Source organism: Dermacentor variabilis, chromosome 11, assembly GCF_050947875.1.
Source record: "Dermacentor variabilis isolate Ectoservices chromosome 11, ASM5094787v1, whole genome shotgun sequence".
NCBI classification, from domain to species: domain Eukaryota; kingdom Metazoa; phylum Arthropoda; class Arachnida; order Ixodida; family Ixodidae; genus Dermacentor; species Dermacentor variabilis.
Genome location: NC_134578.1, coordinates 233,717 through 252,667, shown reverse-complemented (window position 1 = coordinate 252,667; position 18,951 = coordinate 233,717). Strand labels below are relative to the sequence as shown.

The 18,951-nt window shown below is 46.1% G+C and overlaps 1 protein-coding gene across 5 annotated transcripts in view; it reads left to right on the top strand.

Annotated features, from left to right (window-relative positions):
• Positions 1 to 18,951, top strand: part of Patr-1 (Protein associated with topo II related - 1) — a 265,261-nt gene that overhangs the window by 110,799 nt on the left and 135,511 nt on the right. For all 5 annotated transcript variants that reach the window (XM_075673867.1, XM_075673866.1, XM_075673864.1 and 2 more), the window contains one exon: positions 7,257 to 7,427. In XM_075673867.1, coding sequence (XP_075529982.1) covers positions 7,257 to 7,427 — 171 coding nt within the window. The remainder of the gene's footprint in view (positions 1 to 7,256; positions 7,428 to 18,951) is intronic.

Sequence of the window (18,951 nt, the reverse complement as noted above, 5' to 3'; positions counted from 1 at the left end):
CCAGAGAACTGAAGGAATGCCAAAATTATACTAATCCACAAAAGGAGACGTTAAAGAAGTGAAAAATTATAGACCCATTTGCTTGCTTTCGGTATTGTATAAAATATCCACTAAGATAATTTCCAATAGAATAAGGGCATAACTTGACTTCAGTCTACCAAGAGAACAGGCTGGCGTCAGGAAGGGGTATTCTACGTTAGATCACATCCATGTTATCAATCAGGTAATCAAGAAATCTGTAGAGTACAATCAACCCCTCTTTATGGCTTTCATAGATTATGAAAAGGCATTTGATTCAATAGAGATGCCAGCAGTCATAGAGGCATTACACATTCAAGGAGTACAGGAGGCATAAGTTAATATCTTAGAAGAAAATATCTACAAAGATACCTTGGTTCTCCACAAGAAAAGTCGAAAGTTACCTATGAAGAGAAGGGTCAGGCAAGGAGACGCATTCTCTCCAATGCTATTCACTGCATGCTTCAAAGAAGTATTCAAGCTATTGCTATTCAACTGGGAAGGCTTAGGAGTGAGGATCAACGGCGAATACCTTGGCAACCTTCATTTTGCAGATGGCATTGTCCTGTTAACACTGGGGACAAATTACGACAAATGATTGAGGACCTTAACAGAGAAAGTATAGAAGTGAGGATAAACGATTAATATGCAGAAGACAAAGATAATGAAAAAAATGCGGGCAAAGGAACAAGAGTTCAAGATCGCCCGTCGGCCTCTAGAGTCTGTGAAGGAATACGTTTACCTAGGTCAATTAATCACAGGGGACCCTGATCATGAAAAGGAAATTTACAGAATAAAAATGGGTTGGATCGCATACGGCAGACATTGCCAGCTCCTGACTGGAAGCTTACCATTATCATTGTAAAGGAAGGTGTACAATCAGTGCATTTTACCAGTGCTGACATATGGGGCAGTGACTTCGAAACTTACAAAGAAGCTTGAGAACAAGTTAAGGACAGCACAAAGAGCGATCGAACGAAGATTGCTAGGCATAACATTAAGAGACAGAAAGAGAGTGGTTTGGATCGGAGAGCAAACAGGTATAGACGATATCCTAATTGACATTGTGGGATGTCATGTCTGCCGAAGGACGAATCCCTACATAAAAATGTAACGATTCTTTATTCGACTAACGATGGCAGCGGACGAGCATACCAACGCTACTTTCGTCGCAGTAGCAGAAGGTAGAAAGCGGTCTTTCTCAGCCAGGCAGCCTGTTTTTATAGCCACCGTCGGTGACGCATACCTCGGGTGACGTGGCGGTGGCGCTATGTTTTATCGACCAAGCAGTCCAGCGTGCAGCTGTGTTATGCTGGGCCAGATGATAAGAAAACGGAGGGCGCGCAGAAATATGCGCGAAGTGTGTCGCCACAACATCAAGAGGAAAAAATGGAGCTGGGCAGGTCATGTAATGCGCCAGTTAGATAACCGTCGGACCATTAGGGTTACAGAATGGGTATCAAGAGAAGGAAAACGCAGTTGAGGACGACAAAGGCTATGTGGAGCGATGAAATTGGGAAATTCACGGGTGCTAGTTGGAATTGGTTGGCGCAGGACAGAAGTAATTGGAGATTGCAGGGAGAGACCTTCGTCCTGCAGTGTACATAAAACAGGCTGCTGCTGCTGATGATGACTTTACTCCTCCTGCTTGGGCCTTCCAAGGCTGGCATTATTTCATAAATAAATAAATAAAATAAATGGACTTCATGCCAATTCAGTGCACTGATAGGTGCACACATCGCCTGAATGCAGTAATTCGCGGAACGGTGCTGCGTTGGCCGGGGCCGCTTCTGTTGGTACAAGGTTCGTCCAGGTCAACAGCACCGGTTGAAATGATGATGTGATGCTGATACAGTGAACGGCAACTAAAGCACCGCATATTTCTGAAAGTACAAAGATAGGGACGATTAGCTGCTGGAAGGTGCTCAGATTATGTTGGATAGACGGCGACGAACTTAACGTTGCTTCAACAGGTGCTAGTCTAACCCATGTGCATGATCTCGGATATTTCTGGTAAGCATTCCGTGAGGGCTTGCAGCCAGTTATCACAGTGGCGCTGCTCCCCCAGTTTGGGGCCCAATCGATGCAAATCTATTTCCAGCTGCTGTGTGACACTCAAAGCCTTGGAGAGGAACATTTTGAGAATTTGCCATGTTCCTCTCAAGATTTTTTCGCAGGTGGCAAATCGCCCCACATCTGATAACCTGATAATTAAACTGTGCCTGCTCTTTGCTGGCAGCATCAACATGCAAAGCACCAGCGATGGCTATGCACGAGCGATGGTCGAGTGACATGATGTCCAGACAGCATCTGTAGCATAAATTAGCCTAACAGTAATCCACTAGCCCTTAAAGTGAAACTCAAGAGTCTGTAGAATTCAATAAGATGCTTATATATGGGTGCGGGAACCTTATAAACCATGCAGGTAAAATTTTGGGGGATGGGGGGGGGATTTTTCACTTAGGAATGACGTAATTATTCGTTAAAATTGCGTTGTGGCTCCGCTCCCCTTCAAGCATTCCGCTCTGCTGCTGATGCTGACACTGCGAGCATTGACCAGAAACCGTGGCGTAGTGACGTCAGCACTGGTGTCCCGTTCTTTCGCAGTCTCCGCGACCGTGCTTGATCGTGCTTGTTTCTGCGTGCGTGCCGTCATAATCTGCTTCACTTGACCCTGCATTCCTTTGTTTGTGTGTATGTAGAGTGGTAGTTGACGTGCACAGCATCAATTGAAGTGGTGGGCCAATTTTGCCGGCATTCTGTGCAGCACGAACACCAGTGGCCGCGACAATGTTCTGATGTTTCATTACTGGCAAGGACAAGAAGCTTTCAGCTAAGTGGGAGGTTGCTGTGAATCAAAAGAATTTCAAGCACTCAAGAACAACAATGCTGTGCTCTAACCACTTTCGTGATGACGATTACAACCAGAGTTTATCAGTAATGCGTGAATGAGTGAGAGTACGACTTGCTGCTAGCAGGCTTTCTAAATGCAGTGCGAGAAGGTCGGGTCAACGAACACATAAAGACGGGACAGGTCCGGGCAGACTTTTAATAACTGGTCTTGAAAGACATTATAAATACACGAACTCGCCCTAACCTGGATTTTAATTTACTGCTAGCTCCTTCCTGTTAGCACGCTGAACGGAAGGTGCATATTTATCTCCCAGCCTTGACGCAGGTTTCATTGCAAAGCACTGTTAATTTTCTATTCGCACGTGTGTTGTGAAACAACCTACATGCAGCTTCCATAACCCAGTGCAAGTGTAAAATTCGCATGTGTTTGAAAGCCAGCGCACGGCAGGACGCTACGCTCCCCCTTCTCTTACGCACAGAGAGAAACCGGCCGTCTCGCGTAGCCGACAGAATTCGCCGCCTTTACAGCTCCAGTTACGAGTAGCATGTGGATGGCGCACTGATGAAGGTCACTACACGTGCTGCAAGAGCCAGAAAAGTTTTCCCGCATGTAAACCGTCTGTGTAGATTGCCGACCGCTTTGGGGCAGTGCACAAATGCCGACGATCGCATCCCCGCTTACGTTCCACGAGGAGGCATGTAGGAACATAACAGTGCAGTTGTCTGCCCGGAAACGAACTCACTGGATCGCTGAATGCAGCTTTGAAAAAAACATACTCACCAAAGAACATTTCTAACACGAGGAGATGCTAACACTTCGCTTTCGTTCCTGTCGAAACCACTACTTGCTACCAGCATCTTTTGCTTCTTCGAAAGGCCGGCTCCTCGCAGTCTGCTCGTACATGTAGGGAGAAACGCCGAACTCCTCAGAGAAACTCAAGCTCTCGAAATTTACCGTTACTGTCTCCACAAAACAACAGCGCCAAACCACCTTGCACCGTGCTTCATGTGCAGCGGCAGCAGTCGGTCTGGACGAACACCAGTGTTGACGTCACCAGGTGCCCGACCAATCATAGGTGGAAACGAGGCGCGCGAGCTGCCCCGAGTCTGCTGCTGCGCTTCTCGCCAAAATAAAGTCTGTTTTCGCTTTCTTTCGCTCGATGTTGATGCGATATTCGAATTTGGAGGGTTGAAAACCATTACGGACAGCTCATCACTTATTTTTTCTGGAAAACCCTTCAGCTTCCCTTTAACGGAAAGCCCTTCTATACTTTAACAAAAAACTTGAAAGCAAAACTCAATTTGTGATAAAAGATTGCCATATAACACTGGTCCACTATTCAATGGAAACCTAATTCTTATTTAGCACAACATTATGTCACTAATTCTTTAGCTTCGGAGGGAAAAACGCACTTGATTTATTCAACAGGTATTTTATTGATAAAAAAAAATTTTCCTAGAATATTTTCCAGACCTTCATATGCTAGCACTGAGCTGTCACCACTGCGGCCATTTAATTTGGAGTTGCTTTTAATAAGAGTAAACTGTACTGTATATCTTGATTTCCATATATCCAAGTTGCTGATAGCTTGCTACTTTCTCGTTATGCAATTCTAGGAGATTCCCAAGTACTATGTGCAGCACAGTGTTTTTTTTGCCCAACATTTGTAAGCATGAAAATTGTTGAAAATTTTTCTGATATTCGATATTCTTTTGAATATTCGACATATTTTGTTGATTAAATTTGATGTGTGATACAATATCTATATTTACTATTTGCACACCCCTATTAAGTATTGTTAATCAATTACCTAAGCTCACAGTAAAAAATACTTTGAGTTGTTCTAGAGGTCAGCAAACATTACTATGACAGAGCAATGAATGGGGCTTGTTGGATCAATTTTTTTTCTTTTAAGAGCATGCTTACTTAAAAGAAATCAATACACAGTTGGTTGCATTCTCGTTACTCACTTGCCAAATTTTTAAAAGCTTGTCATGACTTAGCTGAAACACCCTATACATTTTGAAATTACGTCATATATTTGTGACTTCTAGCCCATGCAGTTAAGAATGCTTGTTGATGCTGTTTGAGGAGCAAGACAATGAAATTTTCTGGTAGAATTAAAACACTTCATGGAAAAGCAAGAAAATTACATTACAGAACTGCCGTATTTACACGATTGTAAGTCGACTCAAATGTAAATCGACCCCCCCCCATATCGCATGGCAGGAAAAAAAAAAGGAGAGCATACCTGAGGGCGCATTCGATAACGAAAATTTATTAGTAGCTGACATGGTCACTGGACTACTCATCTTCACTAGTGCTGCCATCGTCATGGTTGCTACGGTCCCACAGCGCGTCGTTGTCCAGCGAAATTCCACATTTGGCAAATGGCCGTTCCACGACATCCTGTGAAACAGCAGCCCACGCAGACTGCACCCAACCACACGCAGCCGTCAGGGAGGCTCTTTTGACAGGTCCAGTTGGCATAAGTTCGGGGTCTTCTGCCACCTGCCACTCGTACTTACAGTGGAACAGGTTCTTAAAGAGGCGAAGATTCGGGCTTGTCTCATGACCATGTCGCACTTCACTAGCAGGGATTGATCACGCATTTCAGCAATGTATGTCGCAAGCTTGGTCTACAGTTCCGGAAAGCGTCCAGACTTCGGCTTGTGGGAAATTCACTTGCCGTCACAGGTAAAAATTTTGCTTCGCTGCAGTCGCCACTCGCACCACCCGTTCAGAAACATCGAACTTGCGGCCCGCTGCGCAGTGATTTGTTTCTTTGGCGTAAAGGATGGCAGCCCTCTTGAACGCTGCTGTGAACAAGTGCCGAATGATTAGTGGGTCTGGCGCACTCATGACGACTGAGGAAGCATAGAAGTAGCACGTAGCCGGCAGTCAAGTTTAACGCGTCAAACTATAGTGAAGGCTAAGCGCAACTGGCAAAGAGAACCCCGCAAGCGCCGCCGTTGTGAGGGTGCTGCCGCGAATGGAACAGCGGCACTTCCATCAACTATCGACACCCCCTCATGAGTGTTGTGTGCACTGTAAAACTCTAAAAAATGTTGAAAAACCATTCCGAAAAGCGAACAAACACACGGGATAGCGAAAAGCTACGGGTAGGGTCATAGAGCACACATAAAATTGTAACTACGTTGTAGCTCCCGTTGGTCTCGCTTTTTTGGCGGTGCCATGTTTTGGTTTCGATTGTAAGTCAACCCCCCCACTTGAGACTTTCAAATTAAAAAAGAAAGTGGTCGACTTACAATCATGTAAATACGGTAACTACTTGTGCTACAAAAATTCAACTGGTGTCCTTGAAGTTTGGTGGGTGTGCCATGCAGCAAAGCTGTTTCGTAATGTGAAACATAGGAGAATGTTATAAGTGTTTCAGTATGTTGCCATGTTAGCTGGCTAGATGCTGAATGGCTTCAGTTGGTGGAGGAGCACAAAATAGATGTGCATGGAAAAAATTTTTATAAATGGGAGGCTAAATCAGTTTTCTGCATGAAGCTTGGCAGGACTCTATGGGCCTGGTCGCGTTAAGCAACACTCCCTCTCGGAAACAGGCAATCATCATGAGTCGTACACTTGAGTCCAATTAGTCCATATTCCTTAATTAGCAGTGTACATTGTGTGACGAATGCGGGACACTCCAATATAAGGTGTTCAATTGTCTCATAGAAGCCACAGGATGTACACGACGGACTGTCCACACGTCCTTGGCGATACAAACGTTCGCGCACCAGCACAGAGTCAACTCTTCATTTCTCTAAATAGGTAGATTGCAGGCAAGAAGCAATGCAAACAGGCTAAATATCGTATTTGTGTGTGAAAAAAATAGTATGCAGCATTATTTGTAATGTTGTTAAGGTACCAAAATTTGTTTTGGTTACTAGGCATGCGACAGCAAGTAGTAAAAAAAAAATTATAAACAAAATGTGATATCTAGGGGATTTCCGGAATGAAATGGGAATGGAAGAGCCCTATTCTGCAACTCTGTTACCTACCTACATACCTACCGCAAAGTGCCTGAGATGAGCAATAGAATGCTTTGCAGTAGATGCTACATACATAGTGAAATCTTCTCAAGCCCTGAAAAATTTGTGCATGCCTAGATGTGCGAGATTTTGCAGCACTCAAACAAAATGACTGGAGTGTTTTCAGTGATTGTTTACCAATGTGTAAAGTGGCCTTGGGAAAATTTCGAGCAAGCGTTGTGGTGTAAAGTAGTGTGATCATCTTCATTTTTTATTATCTTGAAATTTTTTCGTGCCCTTGTGGATGAACTCACTATCACAACAAGCGTAATTTGCTGTGTTATTCTGTGCATGGTAATACGAATGTGCTACAATAGACTGCATTTGACTTGGTATTGCAGAGCCCTCGTTGTGGGTCGCCCTGGGCTGCAGTTCATCCTGAACATGAGGCAGGGTCACCATGCTCTGGTGTGGCCACTTCTCCTGGTAAATGGGGATCAGCAGAACACAGCACTGGAGTGCTGCCTGCTTTTAGCGCCCAGCCAAAAGCGGCACAGTTTCGTTTCAGCCAGGTAGGTCCTACTGCTTCGTGTCACCCATGAGCACTTGCTTAGTTTTCTTACCACGAATACGAATACCGTATATACTTGCGCAATGAATGCACTCACATAACGCACCCCAAACTTTGCTACTGTGCAGTCCCATGATTGAACGGCCATGCTGTAGTTTTTCGGAGAGACTAGAATCTTTTACTTTCTCGCATGTTTAAAGCAAGCACACTCAATCATAATGCCACGTGAGAAACACCAAGATCGGGTAAACGAAATTCTACAGCTACTAAGTTATGTAGGCTGCACGTCCACGCTAGTGGCAAACATGCTGTGGCAGTACACTGGCAGTGTTGGTGGGTTTGATGGCTGAGAAGCTGACGGCAAAGCCATGATGAGAGAAAACTGCTGGCAAGCTTGCTGTAACAACAGGCTGCGTATTATCATACTCACTCAGGACCTGATGGAGACAGTGACCGTGTTAACACTCGGCCTGTTCTTAGCGCTTGCCTGCCACCAGTGCCCAAAGCAAAGGCACCTCGCAGGCTCGACGGGGTGGGGTTGTACCCCACAAAATAAACGCTCCCCCCAACTTTGCTTTGTTTTTTGGGGAAAAAGTGTGTTCATTACACGAGTATAGAAAGTATAGGCTACACGTTTGGTATAACAAGGAATTGCAAAAAAAGCAGGATAGAGAATTAGGGCGGCTGATAATAAGGAAGAAATTTGCAGGGGTGTCAGCTGGCGCAAGACAAGGGCATTCTCAGATCGCTGGAAAAGGCCTTCGTCCTCGAGTGAATAAATAGGCTGATTATGATGTTTTGTGTATTAAACTAGTCATGCTTTGTGAACAATCTACAGTGTACGACAATTTTAGCCTTTGACTAAAGTACTGCATTAGGGTGTTCCAAATTAGATCACCCAAGCATTGGAGGCCTCGTAGTGCTCGGGTACGTCTTCAGCTGCACACCCAAGCAGAGTTTACATTTCCTAAGATATACAGCTAACCATAAAATTATAGATAATTGGACTACAGGGAAATTTTCATAAAATACAGGGGCATCTTGTTAATTGAAACTCAGTTCAAACTTCCGGTTTATTCCAACTGACACTTGTAGTGTAAAATCTCTGTGTATTTCAATGTGCGAAAAGGCCTTGTGTGGCGGTGCCTCTGACCTAGCAATGTCACCACACGCCAGCTCCTGTTTCCATCTTGCATTGCAAGTACCATATTTTGACGGGCCAAGAATTCAAGTAATTTGCAGTAGGGTCACAGAGCAGATGAATCTGAATTTTGCCTTAAAGGGTCCCTCACCAGGTCTGGCCATTTTGAGCTGATGAGCGCAGCGCATACAATGCATGCCAACGGTCGTGTCTGCTAAGTATTAAGCTGGAATTTCAAACCAAACGTTCGCCCTTCTCATCATGGCCGCCGCACTCAAAGACGGAGAGGTGACATATGCACATGTGCGTCTCCGTACATGCATATGCTGTGAAGTCGCTCATTGTGACAAGTGACTTCGAGAATTATTGAAAGCAACCTCTGTTACTTATCTAATCTGTTGCTTCAATAGATGAATTAAAGTTTAGAGAAATAATAAAACACACAAACCTAATGTCTGTGTGTTTTTGTTTTACTTCGTACCATATCAAGAGAGATGTACTTCCGTTTTGTCTGCTTGTTTCCAAATCATTCAGTCGTGCGCGCTGAGAGAGAAACTGTCATTTTCTACCGTGTTCCAGCATACTATCATGCCCTGTGATCCACTTGTGTCTGCCTCAATGTTTGTGTAGCACTGACTTACACGCTAGTCAAGTGTTCCAGTCCACACTGCACAAAATCATGCATTGTGCAAAACAAGACAAATGCAACAGCTCGTGCGCAACACCATCAGTGCAAGTGTGCTACGCAGCTAAAAAGGGAGCAAAAAAAATAAGATAAAATGAAGAGGAGGGCTATAACGTATGCATCACGTGATCCTCGTGCACTGGTATTAGTGAACGCAGGGAATTTCGCTTGAAGAGACTCAACAGGGCATGTGGTGGAGAGAGTTTTATGGTGGTGGCAACGCTCGCCTCCTGAGATCATGGTATCGCAGCACTGTAATATTTGCATCTCGGCTATTTAAGGGCTCTTCAACAGGCCACATAGCCAATTTTGGTGTTATGCTGGAAGTTGTTACGTGCCCTCTAAGGAGCATTCTACCGCAATAATTTTTCAAATTGGTTCATTAGTAGCAGCAGGTGATGATGCGGTGCCAGCTCTTCAGGACGATGGTGAACGTTAGCCTAACTGCAGTCGCATCATTCAGGGTCACCTGCACTTAGAATCGATGCCCAGCGGTGAATCTGAAGACTCGGCATTGTCAACTATCTGTGACATCTCAGTGCAGTTCCGATGCAGGCAAAGTTCCATTCTTGCGATGGCGACTGACGATGCAGTGCCAGCTATTCAGGACAATGGGAAACTTTTGCCTAAGCGGAAGCGCACTGTTCAGGCGCACCTGGAACCTCGTTTTACGTCCATAGAAGCAGCCGAGAAGCAAGCGTGCAGTATCCGCAGTACACTTCGCGTGGGTCGACGACGGAGCACAAGAGTTCGAGTTCACGCAACGGACAAAGGAAGCGTCGGCCCCAAAAGAGGATCAGTTCACGTTAATACAGGCTGGTGCAATGAATTCACTAATAGGGCCTGCACTCTGCCCACACTGTCTTCAAAACGGTTCGTCAGTGCAGCATGAGACAACATTGGGCCTAGCAGTAAAATTTGTGCTTTTCTGTGCTGCTTGTGGCCCTATTGATTCACATTGGTCATCAAAAAGAAAGTCTGAAGGAAGGGCTTTTGAAGTGAATGCAAGAGCTGTGCAAGCTATCAAGACCATTGAAAAAGGACCCACTGCCCTGAATGACTGCTGGGTCGCAATGAATGTCTCGCATCATGGGCTGTATCAAAAAAAAACCTATCAGGAACATCTAAAAAAAAAAAGAAGCACTCAAACCTGGAAAAGAGGAGGCTGCACAAACATTGTCGCAGATGTGGTACTTGCAATAAAAGATTTCTACAATAAGATGCAGCCATCCAGCCCAAATAACGTCAAAGTCGTTTTGATGGCATGTGGCTTACATGAGGCCACAACTTTCACATTAGTGTAGGCTGCATTATTGAATTTTATAATGGACTTCTGCTGGATTGTATCATACTTCCCAACTTCTGTCTAGGGTGCCGTCAGCAACCAGCAGAAAGTGGCCCTAGCTTTGACACTTAAATTGAGCAGCATCAGTGCCAGAAAAATACAGCCGTTGGCTCAGGACAAATCGAATGGAGGTGGAAGCTGCACTGCTGCTTTTCAGACACACTTTCAGCAGATATGGCCTTCACATCACGAATATCATACGCAATGGCGACAGCCAAACATATCTTGCACTCTGCAAGGATGAGGTATATGGTTTTATACCCCTGAATAAGGAGGACTGCATAAATCATGTGCAGAAGAGAATGGGCACTGCTTTCCGCACACTGGTCACAAGAGCAAAGAAAGGGAAGCCATTGGGTGGAAAAGGTGAACTCACACAGGACCTAATTAAAAACTGACCAGCTACTACGGTTAGCCTTGCACAGAAACACAGATGTCAGTGACATGCTCAGGGCCATGATGGCCACATTTTATCACGCGACTTCTACAGATGACGAGCTTCATCATGAGCTGTCCCACCTGGCCCTCATAATTGGTGTAGGCATCGGTCAACACAGGCCGAAATGGAGCCACCACCGCCTCATAAATACAAGCTGTCGACACACGAGTATCAGAGCCACTGCTGCCTGTCTACCAACACCTGTCTGACCCTCAAATGCTGGAGCGGTGCAAGGCCAACAGACAAAGAATGTGGCAGAAAGCATGCATTCAGTCTTCTGGTCAGTGACTTCAACGGATCAGAACGCTTCATTGTTTGCTGTGGAGACAGCAGTACATAAAGCAGTTGCACGCTACAACTTTGGGAACTTGCATGCCTACAATGAAATATGCAAATCTGTGGACATGAAACCTGGCAGCCTTGCCCTTCAAAGAGCTGAGGAAAAGGACCAACAAAGAAAAAGAAAAGCATGGCTTGCAGAGCAAATGAAAGAGCATGGACATAAGAAGACCCCTGCAAGCAAAGACACTAAATAATACAGCCCTGGGGCATTTTGATGGACATGTAGTGGCTATGCAACTTTAGTGCCAGTTTTCTCCGAAATGTGTTTTGACCCTACTGTCCTGCTTGCAGAAAGCTTAGCACTACTACGACTTGATAGACTTTCATGATTTCCATTGCATTGTATTCCTTAATAAATTGTCTACACAGTGACATCCCTATGTTTTTTAATTACTTTCTCATTTCTTCTCTTTAGCTAATTTGACATGATGATAACTGCATTGTACAAACATGGATATAATGTCCTTTGTAAAAAAATCGGGGTGATAAAGACCTTTGGAGAATGTCACTGCATTAACCGTTCATATGGCTAAAATATAGGGGCAACTGCAGGCTTATACCATGTGTTTTTGTCACACCAGGCTTTCTGCAAGTTTGGTACAACAATGATGCAAATAAAAATTATGTCAAAACTACTGGAGGTATCTTAATGAAATTTTGTAATTAGTCATACAGCACACTTCCCAATAAGCATGCCAAATTTTATTGCTCTACTACAAAAGAGAGAATTTCACCTCTGATCCCCACCTCCCCCTTTAAGTGCAGCTGCACTTAAAGTTTGAATTATTCAAATTCCACTGTATATTGAAAGTAATTGTTATACAATGTTAACACTTCTCTGCCCACGGCTATTCCTATTGATAACCAGCTATTGATGGTTTCAAATTCGTATTTTGCGCTCTCCAAGCACTGGAACAGCAGCATAACATAATGGGTTACTATATAGAAACTTTAGCGGCGCCGACTATTGCCTCCAAAGCAGGTGAAAAAGATGGGCTCACGTGCAGGTAGCTTGAGAATAGAACAGGCTAGGCGCACTCGACCTCAGCGGTCACGGTGTCTGCCACTCCCGAGATCCTGCTGCACCATGCCTGGCCGCCCTAAGTAAACTGGCCACGGCGGCTACCTCTTGCCGCTGCCTCCCACAAATTGGTAACCTGGACGACTGAACTCAGGCTTCCCACAAATTTATTATACCGGATGACCGCGCCCAGCTATGCCAGCGTCAGCAGACAGACTCTACCGAGGCGAGTAGTGACGTGGCCTGGCGCGGTCCGGCTGACATCCTGCAATTTTAGGGTGTCCAGGAATTTTACAGCAACATGCCAGACATCTTGTTCTTCCAGCTGGACAGCCGTTTCTTTCTGAACAAGGTTCTGAGCTTCGGCTGTCACGCCGTGGCCCCGACATCTATGCGGACTTGCGGGCAGCCGTCATTGTTCACTATGCCACCTCGAGCACTCCCTCACAACAGGTCTCGCCATTTTAACCATTCCGTCATTTCCCGTCTTGTCATCCCACATTGCCTGCGTCCACCCATGCCGACCATCAGACCATTGCCTGCGTCCACCCATGCCGTCCCCAGCATCAGACCTCTACTCAGTTCGTGAGCCTCTTCCCCAACCCAAAGTCAGCTACGCGACGACTCCAAGGAATTCACTGGGCCAAATGTCAGCGCTTTCAGCTAATCTATGGCCCACCCTCTTCTTCCTTGGACATTTCCGCAAGCTGTCCACTTCCCGTTGGAGGACACCTCAGTCATCACCAATACAGAAGCGCTTCCACTGGCTCCACTAGGTGCAAATTTACTCTCGCAGACACAGCAACGCCACAAGTACAACCTTCAAGATGCATTCAGTGACCGGTGCAACCCTAATGCTATCTGCATTCAAGATTTCACCACAAGCAGTAGCTGGCGAGCCTTCCGATGTACTGTGCTCACACCTTCTGCGGATGCATGGCCTACCGAAGTTTTGCAGGAGCAGCTCTTCCATCTGGTTTCTTCAGCTCAAGGATCACTTCTTCGTCGACATCATGAGTAACCAACTCTTGTGCTATCTCCACGCAAGTCCCGAGCTGCCAGACAGTCTATTTCTGGAGCTCCGACTTGTACAGTCCCGGGCGTCTACAAGAACCTTCAGCATGTCACGATTTTGCTCACAACCTATTCCACCGGTGCTGTCTGGTACATCTCTCTCGGATTACAAAAACCTGACATTACCAACGATGACACCATCTGCACACTTCACCTGAACTCTTCACCTGGACTTTACCATTGGACTTTATTTCAATCAAGCCTTGCGCTAGAAGGGGAAGGGGGCCTGTAGCGGCGCTGACAATTGCCTCCGAAGCAGCCAAAGAAGCAGCCAAACAAAGATGCGCCCGTCCATGTACTTACTCGTCCGTGTCTTTTTTAGCGCAATTCCCTTCTTTAAGATAGGCTCAAGTGCAATAGCGCCAGAATGGATCACGCTAGTGCGCTTGACCTGAGCGGCAGCCGTGTCAGCTGCTCCCGAGATCCCGCTGCACCATGACTGGTCGGCCTAAATAAACCGTGGCCACAGTGGCTACCTTTTGGGGCCGCCGTAGCCAGGCATGGTTTCTATATTCTTTGTGGTACAAGAGAATGTGAAAACTTTGACAGCAAGCTTCGGTTTTGGCACTTTCTGACTGAGCGTGACGATCCAATGCAGCCAAGCCAGAGATAGAGACAGGTAGGGGCCGCCACTTGTCTGTTTGGCATAAGAAACAAAGTAATGTGTCACCATAACATTACATACAGACCTACCATTCTATGCAGTCACATTTTGTTCATAGAAGCGCTGACAAGTGCAACTGGCTGATGGTGATGTACCAACGTTGACTCTGCGTCATGTCACCGTTTCTCAATTGTGTGCACACCGTACGAAGGGAAGAGTGGTTGATTTCAAATTGCTATGGCCAGAACTGAGCTATAAAAGCAGTTTTCTTCGTCATAATTGCATATAGTAGTTAGGGGTGTGCAAATATTCAAATGTCACTGAATCTAATGGAATAGGTAACGCTCTAGTAGTTTGATTCGGGAATCAAATGTCAACTGCTAGATTTTCCCAGTATTCAATGTATTCGGTCAAGGAGACCCACGCAGTGCCACATGTCATTTGCCACATGTCTCGTGTGCGAGCCCGTAAGCTGTCGCGTTTGTTTCTATTCACTCTATGCACGATTTGGCAAGCTCTGCACAAGAACACCTGGGGTGCGATCGGAGATGGTTGTTCGGCGCGTTCGTTCGGTTACCGGCGCGCGCGATTGGCCTACTCCGCGCCGACGTCGCCAGCCGCGGGGCGCCGCCCCGTTTTTGGTGACGTCAAAATGACGACACGCTCCTGTCAATCATCCGCCCACCGAGCATTTCGTCCGAACGCGACGGGAGTTGAGAAGTTTGGAGCGATCATACGGCTTCGCATGTCGCGTCTGGTGGATTGGATTGGATCCAACAGGCGGCCTTTTCGGCTGCGGAATGGCACGTTTGAATCCAATTCATAGTTTAATTCTAGAAAATGGCGCTTCCGTTGGAAACTTAGGTTGTTGCGCTGGCTTTTCTAGAGGAAGGAGGAGAGCGGGTGGCGGTGCGAAACGCGTTTGAAGAGATGGCAGAAAGTGAATTCCGGCGTCGTTTTTGTTTCTCGAAACAAATAATTCGTTGGTTGTACAGAGAAATCGACAAGACCATCGGTGCCAGCGAGCCACTGGGATGTTGTCACTGCCTCTTGAAAAGTGCGCCACTCTTCCCGTCGTTTTTTCTTTTTCTTTTTCCTTCTCGCTGTGCGCGACACCACCTAGGGACGACGCAAAGAACCTAATAGTTATAAATTGCAGTAGTCACACGTACTACTATTTGAAAACGTGTTTGGGCTTGAGAAGAAAAAATACATTTTTTTAGATAAAGATTTCATTCAATTGGAAGACGAGAAACATTTGGCTTTGTAGTATACTGTTTGCAAGCAGACGACAAACAACGGAGATAAACTTCCGGGGAGGTCACCGCTTCCTGATTGGCTGCTCTCTCCGCCCCGCTGTCACAAATTTTGCATACTGCAACTTTGTGACGTTGCAGCAACTGAACAGAACGCGTATCGAACAAAATATCTCCGATCGCGCCCCTGCATTCTTGTCTGGCTGCATTTGTAAAATGGATCCCTTAGTTTGCGCACATATGGAGAGGCTGGCCCAGCTCGTGGGTGATTACCGCGATACAACGCATCATTGTACCGGTGGAATCGCTGTCAGGGACGATACCCCTAATTGGCGTAAGCCAATGCTGCATAAACGCATAGGTAGACGTGAGCGAATGAAGGAGCTTGATTGCATGCTGGAACACGGTAGAAAATGACATAGTTTCAATCTCTGTGCATGAACTGCACTATGTTGGAACAATCAGATGAACTGAAGTACATCTCTCTTGCTACAGTACAAAGTAAAACAGAGACATGCAGACATTTGATTTGTGTTTTATTATGTCTCTAAACTTAAATTCGTCTATAGAACAAACAGATCAAACAAATAACTGATTTTGCATTGGATAATTCTGAGACATAGTGGGGCCGAAATGCAAGAACACTCGTGTACTTAATTTAGGTGCACATTAAAGAACCCCAGGAGGTCCAAATTTCCGGAGTGCCCCACTACAGCGTGCCTCATAATCAGATCATGGCTTTGGCATGTAAAACCCCGTAATTTAATTTTTTAAAATTCTCAGACGCATGTCACTGTGAGGGACATCACAGCACTGCCATTTACATAGGTGCACTTGTGCGACATACATCAACTCTCCGGTTCGGAGCATAGGGCCCGCAAGAAAAAAAGACTCACAGCTTTTGGTTTGAAATTTCAGCTCCTTTCGTCGCAATATAATACTTAACAGACATGATCGTTACTACACATATGTACTGTGCTTGTCAGCTCAAAATGGCCAACCCGCCGTGGTTGCTCAGTGGCTATGGTGTTGGGCTGCTGAGCACGAGGTCGCGGGATCGAATCCCGGCCACGGCGGCCGCATTTCGATGGGGGCGAAATGCGAAAACACCCGTGTGCTTAGATTTAGGTGCACGTTAAAGAACCCCAGGTGGTCAAAATTTCCGGAGTCCTCCACTACGGCGTGCCTCATAATCAGAAAGTGGTTTTGGCACGTAAAACCCCAAATATTATTATTATTATCAAAATGGCCAGATCTGGTGAGGGGCTCTTACAGGGCCCCGCACCAGATATAGACATTTTGAGCTGACAAGTACAGAGCATACATTGCACAATAACAATCATGTCTGCAAAGTATTACATCACTGTGTGCCATGGAAAGATCTGAAATTTCAATGCGAACGCCGTTTCCCTCTTCACTCGCAGCCGCCGCGCTCCAAGCTTGACAGTGACGTAATCGTGCTCCTGCACCTATGAAATTGGGTCCGCAGTGTGACGTCACTCGTGGTGACACATGACTTCGAGAATTATTCAAGACAATATCTGTTATCTGTGCGATCTGTTGCTTGAATTGACGGATTGAAATTTAGAGAAATAATAAAACAAACGGAATGTCTGCATGTTTTTTTACTTCACACCAAAGCAAGAGAGATGTACTTCCGCTTCATCTGCTTGGTCCCACGGTAGTGCGGTCATGTGCGCAAGTACCGAAACTATGCCATTTTCTACCAAGTTCCAGCGCAGGATCACGCTCTGCGTTCCACTTGTTCTGCCTCAGTATTCGTGTAGCACTGAATTATACCGCTAGTCATGTGTCCTTGTGCACAGCGCACAAAATCGTGCGCTGCGCGAACGAACAACAGCTCGCGCGCGACCACGTCGGCGAAAACGCATAGCACCGGGGGGGAAAAAGAGCGGAGCGGAAAAAGAAAAGAAAAAGAAAAGGTGGGGCCTGTGATTTATGCGTCACGCAATCCTCGAGGTCCGGTGTGGGAGAACACAGGGAAGGAATTTTGCTTGCATAGGCTAGACAGGGCGAGTGGAGAGAGCATCTTGCTTATCAGTGGAGCCTGCCTGCTGAAATCATGGGTTCGGGGCACTGAAATATTCCTATCTTGGCTATTAATGAACCGATTTGAAAGATGTTTGCAGCAGTACGCTCCTTGGAGAACACGTAACAACTTCCAGCATATAATGTAAATTTGCTATGGGGCCTGGTGAGAGGCCCTTTAAAGAGGGAAACAGCTTTGGCATTGAGTAAAGCGGCAAAAAAAAAAGATTTTTTGAAATTCACATCTTCAGTTTTGTGGGGATCGAGGTGCCTTCCCGTGCCTTGTTCCCCCAGCTCGAGCGTTGTGCTCAGTTCAATCTCCAGGAACCGCCGCCGTAATGGCAACATGGCGGACATGGCTAGCACGCCGGAGCTAATTTCTCACGCAAACCGTGCCTCTCTCTCCCCAGCTCGAATCACCGCACGAGCAAGCATAGAGAAAGTTCTCTATGGAGCAAGTGTCACCGGGACGCACCCTGATTGGCCTCTCGAGTGGCGGCCCCCAGGCGCCCTCTCCACCCAAGCTCTCTTCCGCTCAGCGCTTTATCGCTGCGGCAGATGCTCACAGTCCCACAACATGGGACTTCGCTCCCGCAACTTGTCGTTCTCATGCTTGGTGGACCACTTCCCAGTTAGCCCTAGCGCAGCGGGCGTGTGTACTCGATAGATCTTGCGGTGAGCCTTTGCCCATAAGCACCGCGACTGTCGCCTTGTGCTGTATCTTGGGTGAATAAACTTGCGTTTGTTGGTGATCTGACTCTGGAGCCTTCTCTGCACCATGTCAGATAGTCGACAAACCCTGCCGTAGTGCCTTTGTGCGTTGAGGAGAGGAGGGGAGGAGCGTCATGCCCTTTCCTGACCATCGCTCGTAGGGTGAGCCTTGTGCAAACCCATCTCCACAGTTTCTATACCTTCCTTTCTATCTGATTCCAAAACATTTTCACTGAAAACCACGCAGAAGTGCTTTAAAAAATTTGGTGCATCAGCCTAGGTGGGGAAAATTTTCTCGAATTTCGACAAAACTGTGTTTTTCAAGTGACAGTATCTTTGGAACTGTGAAACTAAGCTTTTCCATCTTACTCTAATCGGAAACTACATTTCTCCACCTTCAAATTTGCCACTTCACTTACCTCCTTGACACAGAAACAAACGCTCAAAAAGCAAATGATTGACATTCGTTCCAAAGTCTCCTATCAGCTACGGCCACCACATTACTCTAGCATGCTTCGCCACGGGTCCTGCACTTGCTTCAAAGGGGCGTCTGCTTGGCTCTTAACACCTCGCAACCTCTCGATCATCTCTGTAATCTCAATGAGTGTCATAATGGGCACTACGGCTGTGTGGACATTGCAGAAGTGTGGCCTATGCCTCCATTTGGGGACGTCTCAGACCCGCGGGGATGGCACGCCAGACTAGAGGCTACAAGTTCTAGAAGCCCTGCATCACAAAACACACCAAAGACTACAAATTTGGTGCCTTTTAGAAAACTGAAGAGAAAGTGCAGCTTTGAGAGCCATTTTCTCAAAAAGGTTTTTTTCGCCTTTCTGCTTATATTTAAAAACTTCGTGC